Source organism: Somniosus microcephalus, chromosome 28, assembly GCF_052327205.1.
Source record: "Somniosus microcephalus isolate GS21.2 chromosome 28, FLI_Smic_1.0, whole genome shotgun sequence".
In the NCBI taxonomy this organism is placed as follows: domain Eukaryota; kingdom Metazoa; phylum Chordata; class Chondrichthyes; order Squaliformes; family Somniosidae; genus Somniosus; species Somniosus microcephalus.
The window spans coordinates 29,222,879-29,237,815 of NC_141014.1; the positions used below are offsets into that span (position 1 = coordinate 29,222,879).

The window sequence follows — 14,937 nt, forward strand, 5'->3', positions numbered from 1 at the left end:
CACACACGCACACGGACGCACACTCACACGCACACACACACACACACATATACACGCAAACCTCACTGCAACCTCTACCACTTAGAAGGACAAGGGCAGCAGGCGCAGGGGAACACCACCATCTCCAAGTTCCCCTCCAAGTCACACACCATCCTGACTTGGAAATATATTGGCCGTTCCTTCATCGTCGCTGGGTCAAAATCCTGGAACTCCCTCCCTAACAGCACTGTGGGAGCACCTTCACCACACGGACTGCAGCGGTTCAAGAAGGCGGCTCACCACCACCTTCTCAAGGGGCAACTAGGGATGGGCAATAAATGCATCCCGTGAATGAATACAAAACACACACATGAATACACACACTGACACGCACACATATACTTACAGAAGCGCACACACGTACACACGCAAACCCCGCTGCAACTTTGGCTCCATTTTTATCTCCTCCATCTCCTTCCACCTGCCATCCAGTTGTGTCAGGATCAAACATGGCTGCCAACAAACAGCCCGGAACAATCGTAGTGGCCGACATGCCCAACCATCTTTTTTTGAAAGTGGGCAAAACAGCCAGCAGGGACAAACCGGAGGGGATAATAAGATTTGCTGTTTACCAGGGCTTCATCGGGACTCGCGATAAACACAGGGAAACCTGTCGATTTGGGAACGCAGGACGACAAAGCTGTTGTGTATGTAATATGTGTGCTACTTTGAACCTATGGACAGGACTGCACTACTTGTTGGGCGTAGTGATACGCAGTACCACTCCTGGCCATAGGGGTATAAATAGTACTGTGGGTACTGATCTCCCCTCAGTTCCCGCCTGTGGGCATGAAGTAAAGACCTACGTATAGTCCCTACCTCCAACCAGTAAAGACCTGTTTTATTGTTACTGATTAAGTCTGAGTATTAATTACTTGAACAACTCACAGATTTAACACTGGCGACGAGTCTGATTCGGACCCTGCGGCAGTCACTCCACGGCAGCTTCGTCCACAGCCAGGACGTTGCAGAGAGGTTTCCACCCTCTCCACCCCACTGGAAGACATCCTGACCTCGGAGCCTCCATCGGCGACCGTCAGCTTCTTCTCCAGCTTGGTGGTGGGTAAGCCGTTGTCTGAGCCGGGCAGCGACGCGACAGGCAGTCGACCGCGTTGGCCGCACGAACGGGGCTGGGGGAGCTGGAGGAATAGGGCGCGAGAGCCGCTTCGAGCGGGAGGCGTTTCAACAGAGCGATCGCATCTCCTGATAAGAGCCAAGAGCCGCTTCGCGATCCAGCGATCGCATCCGCTGATAAGGGCCGCACTCGGGCGATCGCGGCGAAGATAAGGGCCGCACTCGGGGGCTGAAGGGAGACGGCGTTGGGGGACGGGTGAAGACCGCCAAGCGCGGGAAAACCGCCATTTTGTGGGCGGAGGACGACGGCAAGAGCGGGAAGCCGCCATCTTGGATAGCAGTAAAAAAAAAAAAATCTGAGAAATTGCAAATCTACAATGCCTAAACACGGGAATATTAGCACCTTTGATAGTGACCTCGAAGATTGGGCCATATATGTTGAAAGAGTAAAAAATTATTGTAAGGCCAATAAAATTCGTGACCAAGATAAAGCTCTAACATTATTAAATTTAATGGGTGCGAAGACATACGGGCAATTGAAACACCTGTTATCACCAGATGAACCGGCGGATAAGACGTTCGATGAGATTGTTACTGTCCTGAAAGATCATCTAAACCCCACGCCGCTGATGCTAGCGGAACGATTTAAATTTTACGACAGAAGGCAGCTACAGCATGAAAGCAATGCTGATTATTTGCTGGAATTGCGTAAATTAGCGAAATATTGCCAGTTTGGAACGGGACTGACAGAGGCACTTCGAGACAAATTTGTGTGTGGTTTATTTAAACAGGATACACAAAAGCGACTGCTCGAGGAGAATGAGCTGACGCTTGAGAAGGCAGTCACTATGGCAGCAGCACACGAAGCCGCAGCGAGAGGCACGGCAGTAATGCAGCTACGGTCACCGGAGCTCAGTGCACACAAATTGGGTGTGAGTTCTGGCAAATGTTATCGTTGTGGAAAGACAACGCATGATCAGAACCAGTGTTGGTTTAAAAACCAAGAATGTAGAACTTGTGGTAAGCTTGGACATATAGCTAGAGTATGCAGGTCAGGGAAGAAGACCAGCAACAAGAAGTCACCGCAAGGAAAATACGCAAAGGTACACAAGGTGACCGAACAGGAGTCCGATTCAGACGCTAGCAGTAATGAACTGGCTAGCTTAAGCTGTAATGAACTGGCTAGCTTAAGAGTACTCAACGCTGGTAAGGGTGCAGACCTCCAGACAATTTGGGTCACTCTTCAGATAGAAGGAGTCCAAGTAAAACTGGAATTGGACACTGGATCGGCATTGACGGTCATAAATAAGAAAGATTACGGAAAGTTATTCCAACATATTCCCCTACAGGATACGGGGATTATATTGAAAACATACACGGGGCAAAGAGTGTACCCCATCGGGAAAATAGAGGTTGCAGTGGTCCACAAGGGCGAAGACAGTCAAATAATGGACTTATATGTGATATCTGAAGGAGGTTCTCCACTACTAGGACGGGAGTGGATTAGGAAAATGAATATGGACTGGCATTTCCTACAAACAATAACGAGTGAGAACTCGGTGAAGATAGTCGGCCCAGACTCTGGAACGGATGATGGTAAGCCCAACTCAGGTGCAAAAGACAAAGTTTCAGCACAGAATTCCACTGAGCAACAACAACATAGTTTAACTGTGGATTCTGAGTCTGGCAAGTCTACTGATGTGCCCATTTCTGAGGGACATCGGGCTCGAACTCAACTCCATTTCAAACTACAACAGCAATTAGAACAAATGCTTCGCCGTTTTGAGCAAGAGTTGAATGCAACGAAAGAGTTCTTTGATATAGAGTTGGAGAATCTGGAAAGACAACAGAAGCAGCTGATGGAGAAAATGGAGCAGGAGCACACAAAACGTCTGATGTCAGAGGAGTTAACGGTCAGCCAACTCCTGCATATGCTGAAGGACAGGACTCTGAAATGGGAAAAACTTGAACACGAACTTCAATATTCAAACGAAAGGGGTTCGGAGCTCTCAAAGGTTATTGGAAGAGCTGAGGTGGCAACACAGACTGAGATGACTGCAACAGAGCAGCCCTTGGATGCCAAAAGTACGCTGACTCACGTCAACGTAGAACAACAGACCGCTGAAACAGCTGCTCCGGTAGAGGGATTGAATAGTCCGATCAATCAATCTCCAAAAGAAGTTGAAGTAGTAAAATCTCAAATGAGGTCATTAGTAAACGACTTGCTGAAAGCCCAGAAAAAGCTGGATGAAGAGGTACGCATGAAGAAGTCTCTTCAGCAAAGATGTCTGGACTTGGAACAAAAGCTGGCTAACGCCCAGCTGGGTATGGAGGAAATAGAAGACCCTCTCGCTGGCCTAGATCAGGACGACACCGAATATTACTATGTCCTGTCCTGCCCAACTTGTAACTTCGACTCCCACCATACAGAAATCATGGAGGAGCACCGAAAGTCTACGGAACATCGGGAGAAGGTGGCTCTACTACGGAAAAAGGAGGAAGAGAAGGAGGAACTGCGCATGCAGCTGGCAGCTGACAGTGGAGCCCAGAGAGTCTCCAAGAAGCAGAAAAGGAAAAGTCGAAACAGAAGATGACCCATCTGAACCATTATTACCTCTACCAGATCACACACGTGGTCCCTCCGAACGGAGCCAATTCAGTTCGGAAGCTCAAACTGTTAAATCCATGGAAGGACTATTGAATGAGTCACTCCAGCAACGTGAACCGACTACACCACAGAGATTGAATCTGTGAACTGTTTTCCGCAGAGACTGAATCTGTGATCTGTTTTGACATGAAGTTATCTATGTTATTCTGTTATGTAAACCTGAAGTTATATATGTATATATGTTATTACGTTATGTTAAATGGGGAGATGACTGTAAAGCTAGGAAGGGAGGAATGTTGTGTATGTAATATGTGTGCTACTTTGAACCTATGGACAGGACTGCACTACTTGTTGGGCGTAGTGATACGCAGTACCACTCCTGGCCATAGGGGTATAAATAGTACTGTGGGTACTGATCTCCCCTCAGTTCCCGCCTGTGGGCATGAAGTAAAGACCTACGTATAGTCCCTACCTCCAACCAGTAAAGACCTGTTTTATTGTTACTGATTAAGTCTGAGTATTAATTACTTGAACAACTCACAGATTTAACAAAAGCCACTTACTATTCAATGACCTGCAGTATAGTTGTAAGGAAGATTAGGCTAGAATGAAGAGAGGAGTTGGACTGTGTAAAAACAGCCCATTGTATTGAAGCAAACATTTGATTAATGCTTATTAATTCTTTTAAATTATTAAAAACGTTGCTAATAAGTTTAGATAACTATTTTCCTTTTCTGCTCTTCACCACGATAATGCTCTTCAACTGAAACAAACTGCAAAGGCAGCAAGCACACAGTCTGGTGACACAGTGCCCAACGTGTCGGAAAATCCTACAGTCTGGTTGGACTGGGATCAGCTGTTCTTTGCAATTGCTGTGTACTTAGGCAATAATGGATGCACACATGTAAGCTCGCTTTGCCAAATGGAGCTTTAGAATAAAAGAAGAGGCTGCAGGCTAAGCCCGTTGACTGAGCAGCTATTTGGCAAGTGTTGTACATTCAGAGCCCACTCGTGCTATTGAGGCGCCCGCTGGGGGCTGTCTCTCCATACCATAACCAGCTTTGCGTGCAGTGTTGGATCTGTGACAGTCAGAGGTGCCAGAAAGGCCGCAGATAGGATGCGAGCTTGTTGTGGTTGGCCAGGGTTCTGTGCTTGCCAGCTGCGACATTCGTTAATGGGTGGAAAGTCTGCCAAGCGCAGAAGTGGAAATCCCCAGCTGGTGGCTCTGCCCAGGCTGCGGGCAAAGAGTGCACTCCGTAACAGGCAGCCCTAAACTTAACTCGCCTCGCACTTTAATTCTCCGCTCCACTCCCACTCTGACCTCTCTGTCCTCGGCCTCTTACACTGTTGCAATGAAGCTCAACGTAAGCTCGAGGAACAGCACCTCATCTTTCGATTAGGCACTTTACAGCCTTCTGGACTCAACATAGAGTTCAACAATTTCAGACCATAATGTCTGCCCTTATCATTTTTTTCTCTGTCTCTCACACGGCAGCTGTCGATCATTCTGCCATCGCCATTTACACTTCATCTAGAGCCATCTTTTGTTACTTAACTTGTCCCATTCCCATCTCCTTTTGCCTCGCACCATCATCCCTTTTGTCTCTTAATCTCTCCTGCCTTCCATCCTATCACAGACCTTCCCTTTTGTTCTTTCCTCCCCTCCCCCCTTTCCCGGCCCCTACACTTGCTTAAAAACCTGTTCCATCTCCAGCTTTTTCCAGTTCTGACGAAGGGTCATCGACCTGAAACGTTAACTCTGTTTCCCTCTCCACAGATGCTGCCTGACCTGCTGAGTATCTCCAGCGTTTTCTGCTTTTATTTCAGATTTCCAGCATCTGCAGTATTTTGCTTTTGTATTCCAAAAACTTAACTCTGTGGATGTCTCAGTAGCTTGGCTTGGAAGCCCCTCGTGGGGGTGGGCTTCTGGGTTTTGACCGACACTTGGTTGTCCAAAAGGGAACCTACGGCTGAACCATCTCAGTGAATGAATAAGCACTACAACTGCTGCCTTTCAAGTAGAAAAATATCCCAAGGCACTTTACAAAGGCGTCATCAGATAAAAAAATGGATGCTGAGCTAAAGAAGGAGATTATTAGAAGGGGGTGCCGAAAAGCTTGGCCAAAGAGGTAGGTCTTTAGGAGGGTCTTAAAGAAGGAGAGGGAGATGGAGCGGCAGATAGGTTTAGGGAGGGAACTTCAGAGGGTGGAGCCTAGTTGGCTAAAGGCATGGTTACTAATGGTGGGGCAAAGAGAGGGAAGATGCACAAGAGATACAGTCAGAAAAGTGGACAGTTTAGGATGGACTCTAAGGGAATCAAGGGATCTGGGGATCGGGCAGGAAGGTGGAGTTGAGGTCGAAGAGCTGCCATGATCTTATTGAATGGCAGAGTAGGCTCCAGTGACCATACGGCCTACGATAGCAAAATACTGCAGATGCTGGAAATCCGAAATAACAACAGAAAATGCTGGAAAAACTCAGCAGGCCAGGCAACATCCGTGGAGAGAAAATAGAGTCAACGTTTCGGGTAAACCCTTTGTCAAGACTGAAGAAGCACAGGAAATGAAATAGATTAAAAGGCCAGTATGGGGGCTGGGAGAGAACAAAAGAGAAGTGAAGAGACATTAAGAGGTATTCAAAACGAGACGAGATGGTGATCGGACTAGTGGAGACAAAAGACGGCTCTAGATTAGGTGTGAAATGCGCTGGCGGAATGAGAGACAGCTGCCATGTGGGAGAGAGAAAAAAAGGGGGGGGAGGGCCAAAACAAAGGTGTGGATAAAAAATATAAGTAAAAATGTAATGGGGGCCGAGGTTATGATCTGAAATTGTTGAACTCGATATTGAGTCCAAAAGGCTGTAAAGTGCCTAATGGGAAGATGAGATGAGGACCGTACGGTCTACTCCTGCTATTAATTCTTATGCTCTTCTGTTCTTATGGGTTGTAGGGCTGGAAAAAGTTATAGAGCTAGGAAGGGCTGACACTATCTATCTATGTCTTTACTACACCTCAATTGTCCAGTTCTAACTATTGTACTGTAAGTACTGTATATCTGCATCACAGCTTGGTTTAAGGCGCTGCTCTTTAGTGCTGAAGTCTCTGTTTTCCTCCCTTCCCTCAGGCTCTGTATGATTTTACTGGTGCCAATGACCTGGAACTGACGTTCAATGCTGGTGACATTATCTATCTGCTAAAAAGAGTCAATGAAGAGTGGCTGGAGGTAAGTCTGTCTAACTGAACTAGTCAGTGTCCACTTCTACGGAAAACTCAAGACAGAGATCGATAGATTTTTGAATATTAAGGGAATCAAGGGATATGGGGATAGTGCAGGAAAATGGAGTTGAGGTCAAAGATCAGCCACGATCTTATTGAATGGCGGAGCAGGCTCGAGGGGCCGAATGGCCTACTCCTGCTCCTAATTCTTATGTTCTTAAATGATCTCTGTAGTACTTCTGATATATTATGCGCAGTTGACATCAAGTGGCAAGAATGAAACTCCCTCAAATGTCTGATTTTTAAAACAGTATTCCATTTGTCCCATGTCCTTCAATGTGCAGGCATTAATTATTAAGGTTGGTAATAGAGTTTTCAGTTCAGAAATCACAATCTCACCTCCCTAGTCTGGTCTGTATTGGGCAAAGATTCACAACCCTATGGGATACCGATTTGATGCTTCTGACATGTTAGTTTTTGAAATAAATCATGTTAATGCTGGTCTTCATTTCTTTAGTGCTTGCCTAGTGCTGGGGGAGTGAAACAATTTCATTTCGGGCACCCAGTGTCAACATTAAGCCTCCCAGGGCAATTTTAGCACAGCTGGGCGGAGAGCAAACCTCTGCCCCCTTCTGTAGTAGTGTGACGTTTCATCCATTTTCCCCACGCCAGCCACCTGTGGTTGGAGTGAGCTTGCCAATTCGTGCCAGCTTTGGGCTGCAAGGAGCTACAGTGAGACCGCCCAAATTTATTTCACAAAGGACCGTTCATCCCATCATTTTGGGCTCGATTTTGAACTCGGGCCCCAGAGGTAAAACAAAAGCAAAATACTGCGGCTGTTGGAAGAGGTAGAAGATCGATATAATAACAACTTACATTTATACAGGAAACTTTGGTTTATCCGGAGGCTAATTGTCCGGAATGCGCGAGCCACCGGCAAAAATCAGGAGCCGTTTCGTTAGAATTTTTTTTTTCTTTTCGTTGCTTTTTTTTCCCACCAGTCAGGCTCTGCAAGGTCTCGCTGAAGCTGTTGCTAAGCTACAGAGACGCTTGCAAGGTACGGCCGACTGTTTAGAAGCTGTTAGCAACAGGGTTTGTTGCCAGATACGGAGCTCAAAATCTCCGTATGTTTCAACATTAGCGCTGGTTTGTCCGGCAGTTTTGATGGGACGGCAACAGCTCAGTCCCGTCGGTGCCGGATAGCACAAAGTTTCCTGTATAGTGCCGTTAACGTGGTAAAACATCCCACGGCACTTCACAAGAGCGTTATCAAACAAAATCTGACACCGCGACACATAAGGGGATATTAGGACAGGTGACCAAAAGCTTGGTCAAAGAGGTAGGTTTTAAGGAGCGTCTTAAAGGAGGAGAGAGAAAGTGTCAGAGAGGTTCAGAGAGGGAATTTCAGTGCTTAGGGCCTAGGCAACAGAAGGCACGGCCGCCAATGGTGGAGCGATTAAAATCGGGGATGCGCAAGAGGCCAGAATTGGAGGAGAACTGAGACCTCTGGGGGGGTTGTAGGGCTGGAGGAGGTTACCGAGATAGGGAGGGGCGAGGCCATGGAGGGATTTGAAAACAAGGATGAGAGTTTTAAAATCGAGGTGTTGCCGGACTAGGAGCCAGTGTAGGTTATGCGAGCACAGGGGTGATGGGTGAACGGGGCTTGTTGCGAGTTTGGACATGGGCAGCAGAGCTTTGGATGAGCTCAAGTTCATTGCCCCTTGCTCAGTTAACCCCATAATGTTAAACCTACTGAAAAAGTGAATCTGTAACAGAAAGGGTGCCTCTCTTTTTCTCTTAATTAATTTCTCAATAACAATAACCCTTTCTTTCTTTCCTTCCCTCGCTGTGTTTTTCCATTCCTCCTACTCTTGCCCTTCAATTATCTCTGAATTCCCCACTTGTTTCAAATGATAACAAAGGTATATTTTGAAAAGCTGGATGTGGTGTACTCGAGATATTTTCTGTTGAATGTTGTGGGCAGATGGCAGCCAGCTGTACTGAAATAACAGGACCAACAGAGGAGCTTAAATGTATAATCTGGCTCTGACAGAAGCAGACTGCGTATCCTGCAAAGAAAATGTACGGGCTGCTTCCTCTAATATAGTAACTCCCAGCTGTAGCAGACTCGCCGCAAAGCCAAAAAAATAGCTTTCTCTATTACAGAACTAACAGGCCAGAAAGTGGTCTCCTTCCATTGTGTTTATATCATGAGAGTGGCTCAGTGAGCTGTTGAACGGCATCTACAGGAAACTCTCGATTTACCGGCACCGGAAATCTCTGTTAACCGGCAAAATTCAGGAGTAGGTTCAGGTAAGTTTTACTTCATATTAGTGGCAGTTCCTGGATCTGTGGCTGTGTAACTGGGGTTCCTGCACTTGTTGCTAAGCAACAGGGACGCTTGGTCTGTGGCCGGAGTTCCTGCACATGTTGCTAAGCAACAGGGAAGCCTGGATTTGTTGCTGTGTACGGAGCTCTCGTACCTTTTAAACTATACCTCTCTGTAATCCGGACTTTTTGATAAACCAGCACCACGCCGGTCCCGTTGGTGGCGGATAATACAGGAGACTTTGGTTTATCCGAAGGTTGTATGTCCGGAAACCTCAATCTACCGGCAGAAATCAGGAGCCGTTTTATTAGGTTTTTTTTCTTCTCGTGGCTACAGAGACGCTTCCAAGGTACAGGCCGACTGTTTGAAGCTGTTGCTAAGCAACAGTGTTTGTTGTCAGATACGGAGATGAAAACCTCCGTATGCTTCAACATTAACGCTGGTATGTCCGGCAGTTTTGATAGATCGGCAATAGCTCGGTCCCGTCGGTGCCGGATATAACAAAGTTTCCTGTAAAGAGTTTCCTGTACTGAGTATTTTAAAAACATGAGGCAGGATGGGATGAGAAAGGGGCCATTGAGCCTGCTTCCCCCAACGAGTCAGCCTTATTATCGACTCTACCCCCGTCCCATTGAGTCCCTCCAGGGAAAGTTCTGCATAAATATGTGAACAGAAATGCATCTTCCATATGACACGTGATTAGGGGTCGATCTTGGCTTTGTGCGCTAGTGTAAAATGGGTGATAACGAATCGGCAGTCCCCTTTTCATCTCTTCCCATTTTTATTTCTGTTGGCTTCATCAGAAAATAGGTTTTAGACTATCAGGCAAAGTCACAATCTGCCCCCAATCACTTGTCATATGGGATTAATGTTTTATTTCTTTCTCTCTTTCATTCCCTCTCTCTCTCTCTCTCTTTCTTCCTTCCTCTTCCTTTTTTTTCCCCTTTCATTCATTTCTTCCTTTCCTCACTTCCATTTTGAGCTCCTTTTTATTATGACAGATGACAGTTCTTTCGTTTTTCTCCCCGATAATTATTTCCTTTTTCCCTCCACCGCTCTCTCAAATTCAGGGCATTCTGTGCAACTGCACAGGGATTTTCCCCAAATCTTTCGTGAGGATTATTAAAGATTTGTCGCAAAAAATCCCCGAGGCAAATGAAGACAGGAGCGCGGTTGCTCACAGGCTCCGATGCATCTACCATGATGTCCATTGTTGTGAGATCAGGTAGGTGATTGCCCAGCCAACCATGGGTGTGGAAGGAACAATAACAATTTGTATTTATATAGCGTATGCAATGTAGTAAAACGTCCCAAGGAGCATGAACAAGGAGCTCAGGTAATACCTAAGGGCCTTAGATTTAACTTTTTTTCTCACTTAGCATGACTGGAACTAACTGTCATCTCAGTGCAGATGGTTTTCAACGTTCACACGTCCTTTTAACGAGACCTAAAAAGGATCATTCCTAAGCTGACCTTCTCTGGACCCCTGTGCCTGTGATAATTTCAAATGACTCAAGTAATAAGCCACGAATTGTGTGTACTCTGTAAGGAAATCTCTTAAACTCAATTAAATGATTCCTTGTGGCTCAGGCTTGAGCGTATTGTCCAAAGTTTATTACTCAGACACCAATAGTATAATAACTATTGCAGTTATACAATAGATTCATACAATCTGGTTTCCTGCACACCCACGGTGATCAAGCTTGGCTTACGTAAGTGTTGGACTTCTGACTGCCTCGTGAGCTCTAACTACAATTCTTATATATCTACTCCATTCTTATGTATCCCTCTTTATCTATCCAAAACTCGGCTGCCCGTGTCCTAACTCGCACCAAGTCCCGTTCGCCCATCACCCCCTGTGCTCGCTGACCTACATTGGCTCCCGGTTAAGCAGCGCCTCGATTTCAAAATTCTCACCCTTGTTTTCAAATCCCTCCATGGCCTCACTCCCTCCCTATTTCTGTAATCTCCTTCAGCCCCACAACCCCTCGAGATATCTGCGCTCCTCTTGAGCATCCCTGATTATAATCGCTCCACCATTGGTGGCCGTGCCTTCTGTTGCCTAGGCCCTAAGCTCTGGAATTCCCTGCCTAAACCTCTCCGCCTCGCTACCTGTCTTTCCTCCTTTAAGACGCTCCTTAAAACCTACCTCTTTGACCAAGCTTTTGGCCACCTGTACTAATTTCTCCTTATGTGGCTCGGTGTCAAATTTTTTTGTCTTATAACACTCCTGTGCAGCACCTTGGGACGTTTTACTACGTTAAAGGCGCTATATAAATACAAGTTGTTGTTATTGTTGTTCTTTACCCACCTGTCACATGTTCAAAAAGCTACCATGCATCCTTGAAGGATCTTCCTCTTTAACGTAAGTCACATCACATGATGCCCAGAATGCATATTGAAGCGAGCTTCCATCTCACCAAACCTCCAGACCTTGACATAATGGCCATCCTGATGGTTTAACTGTTAATCAACTTAACCTGATGTTCCCTGTCTGACATTGCAAAGGAACAGGAGATGCCCTGGTCCATCCCAGACAGTTGATGTGACCTTGCAGCTAGTCTATGTGTTAGCGTCGGTGCCTTCATTGTTCTGTCCAATCTGACATTAGCACCTTACATAGGATGTTGCCGACCCATCTGCTTGTTCCCACTACCCCCGTTGCCCCAACTAATCTCCAATATTAGCATATCCTAACCGGACAATGACCTCAAGTTGTTATGATTAACTTTGATGGGACACAAAGCAAATTCTAACACACTCCACTCTAACAATGGCTCAGTGAGGCGATCTAGGTTAGGAACACGGGGTACGGTAGCACTGTTACTGGACTAGTAATCCAGAGGCCACCATGGCAGCTGGAGAATTTAAATTCAGTTAATTAAATAAATCTGGAATTTAAAAAATAGCTAGTATCAGTAAAGATGACCATGAAACTATCGGATTGTTGTAAATACTCATCTGGTTCACTAATGTCGAAGGAAATCTGCTGTCCTTACCCGGTCTGGCCTATATGTGACTCCAGACCTACAGCAATGTGGTTGACTCTTAACTGCCCTCTGAAATGGTGGCTCCTCACCACCTTCTCAATGGCAATTAGTGGATGGGCAATTAATGCTGGCCTTGCCTGTGATGCCCACATCCTGTGCTGAGTCAGCTTCATCCCAGCTATAGTGGTAATGAGGGCACTACAATTGATCTTTGTGTCAATGTGCTGGGAAAGAAGCAAAGCCAGCCCGGGTGGCTCTTCTTGACGGTAATCCAGTGAATCCTGCTGGAAGTGGACATTGTGGGTGGGAACTGGATTGGGCTTGGCCGAATGCCTACCACGGTTATGCTACACTTCATCAGGAAACGGCCACTTGGCCCCTCGAGCCTGCTCCGCCGTTCAATAAGATCATGGCTGATCTTGGGCTCAAAGTCACTCCCTTATCTTGTAAAAATCTGTCGATCTCCACCTTAAATGTATTTAATGACCCAGCCTCCACAGCTCTCTGAAGCAGAGAATTCCACAGATTTACGACCCTCTGAGAGAAGAAATTCCTCCTCATCTCAGTTCTAAAAGGGCGACCCTTTATTCTGAAATTATGCCCCTGAGATCTAGATTTCCCCGCGAGGGGAAACATCCTCTCTGCATTTACCTTGTCGAGGCCCCTCAGTATCTTATATGTTTCAATAAGATCACCTCTCATTCTTCTAAACTCCAATGAGTATAGGCCCAGCCTGCTCAACCTTTCTTCGTAAGTCAACCCCCTCATCTCAGGATTCAACCTCACGGGAAGAATGGTCACTTGGGTGAGATGTTGGGAGATGGCTGCTGCCTATGGACCTGTTCCCTCAGCACTTTCAAGGGAGGAGTTTGGGGCAGGGATCATTTTTTTTTAAAGCTGGGTTGAAAATTGACCTCAGTATAGTTAATGCAAGTGTGCGTTGGGTACCCATTTCAGTGGCTCTCAACAATCTCTTGAGGGCCACAGCTTTGGGCCTGGCCCTGACTTTGCCCCCTCGCTCGTGCCAGCTGGTAGCAGGCAAACTAGTTTCTGGTGGGCAACTACCATGCTTAACACTCACAAGGGTGTTTAATGGGAATCGTGGGTTGGTCTGCGGCAGGCAGGAACTACACTAAGTGCTGGCGTGGTGTTAAAGCAACTCAGAGCTGGCCTAGGGCCTCTCTGAATGTTTGAAGTTTGATCTTGGCATCTCAGCCCCAACAATGAAGCACTCCAGCTGTGAGCAACTGAAGACAAGGTTGTATTTATTAACTTAATTGCATGTTTTTTTTTTAAGAGTCCCGATTCTTTTTGCCTTGGGCTCAATGCTCAGCTTCACTCACCGAAACTGTTGCACATGAATTCTTGGTTCCTGTTAATGGTGAATATAAATATACAGACCCGGGAAAACGCCTAGGCTTATTTGCCTGCACAGTAAGGCCTCACGCCTGCTGAGTTGGAATTGGGCCTCAGGACAGCAATGTAAAGGGTAAAGTTTGAAATGAATGTACAGGAAACTTTCGATTTACCGGCACCTAAATAACCGTAAATCTCGGTTAACCGGCAAAATTCAGGAGTAGGTTTTACTTCATATTGTACTTCCGTTCCCCCATCTGTTGCTGTGCAAGGGTGTGGCTGCAGCTGTTGCTAAGCTACAGAGACGCTTGCTACTTGTGGCCATTGTTCTGAACTTGTTGCTAAGCAACAGGGTTTGTTGCTTTATACGGAGCTGTCAGCTCTCCCTATCTTTTACTATAGCGTTCGGTTATCTGGAATTTTTGATGAACCGGCACCACGTCGGTGCCGTCCGTGCCGGATAAAAAAAAGTTTCCTGTACAATGTTACTGTAACCGTGGGAGCAGTAGCTATCGGTGAAATACTTCAGTAGCAACTGTGTTAGCGAAACAGTTATTCAGCTTCTCACTGCATCTTCTCCTGTTGCAGGGATGTATCCCTGGAGGACGGTGACCCCGAACAACCGGAATACACATATCTTTTGTCCTTGATGAGGTATTATTTACATCGGTGAACAGTCGGTACTAAACATTCTGGGGGAAAAATTCAGTTGGTTGCGCCACCCGTTAGCGCCTTAAGAGGGCGCTAAGTGGGGCGCAAACCAACTAGCGCTCGGGCGTGGCGATATCTGCGCCTCTCGCGAAATTGACCGGACATTTTGCGGCGGCGCTAAACACTACCGCCACAATCTCCTGCGCCGGCAGATCGTGACGTCAGTCGAGTGTGCAATGCCCCGGTAGTGCCCCGGACCGGAAATTGAGTGGCGCCCCCTGCCTTACTGCCTGCCGCTAGCAACGACAGGTTGAGGGGAGTGTTATGCTGTCAGAAAGGGACTAGGGGAGCGTTATTTAAAGGCGACCGCCTCCTGCCTTTTTTTGTTGGTGACATTTTTGCACCACACATTCTGAGAGAGAGAGAGAGAGAGAGAGAGAGACTTCTGGAGAGATTCAACGCTGTGGGAAGGAGTTTGGGGTACTGAGCAGCACTTTGCAGGTTGATTTTGATTTGCCCTTCCTTGCATCGATTTAGAAGAGACTGTGGGGGCTGCACTCTGAGCTCTTTCCCTGGGCCTCTCCATTGTTCTTTCCAGCAGATTTGATGTACGGGTCTCTCCAGGCCGAGATTCAAGGCTGCAATGAGCAGGATGTGGATGCAGAGCAAGATCAAC

The 14,937-nt window shown here is 46.6% G+C and overlaps 1 protein-coding gene across 1 annotated transcript in view; it reads left to right on the forward strand.

Moving 5' to 3' along the window:
* Positions 1-14,937, forward strand: part of ncf4 (neutrophil cytosolic factor 4) — a 68,329-nt gene that overhangs the window by 37,382 nt on the left and 16,010 nt on the right. Inside the window, exons 7-9 of the mRNA XM_085969655.1 lie at positions 6,844-6,942; positions 10,335-10,489; positions 14,199-14,264. Of these exons, the coding sequence (XP_085825781.1) occupies positions 6,844-6,942; positions 10,335-10,489; positions 14,199-14,264 (320 nt within the window). The remainder of the gene's footprint in view (positions 1-6,843; positions 6,943-10,334; positions 10,490-14,198; positions 14,265-14,937) is intronic.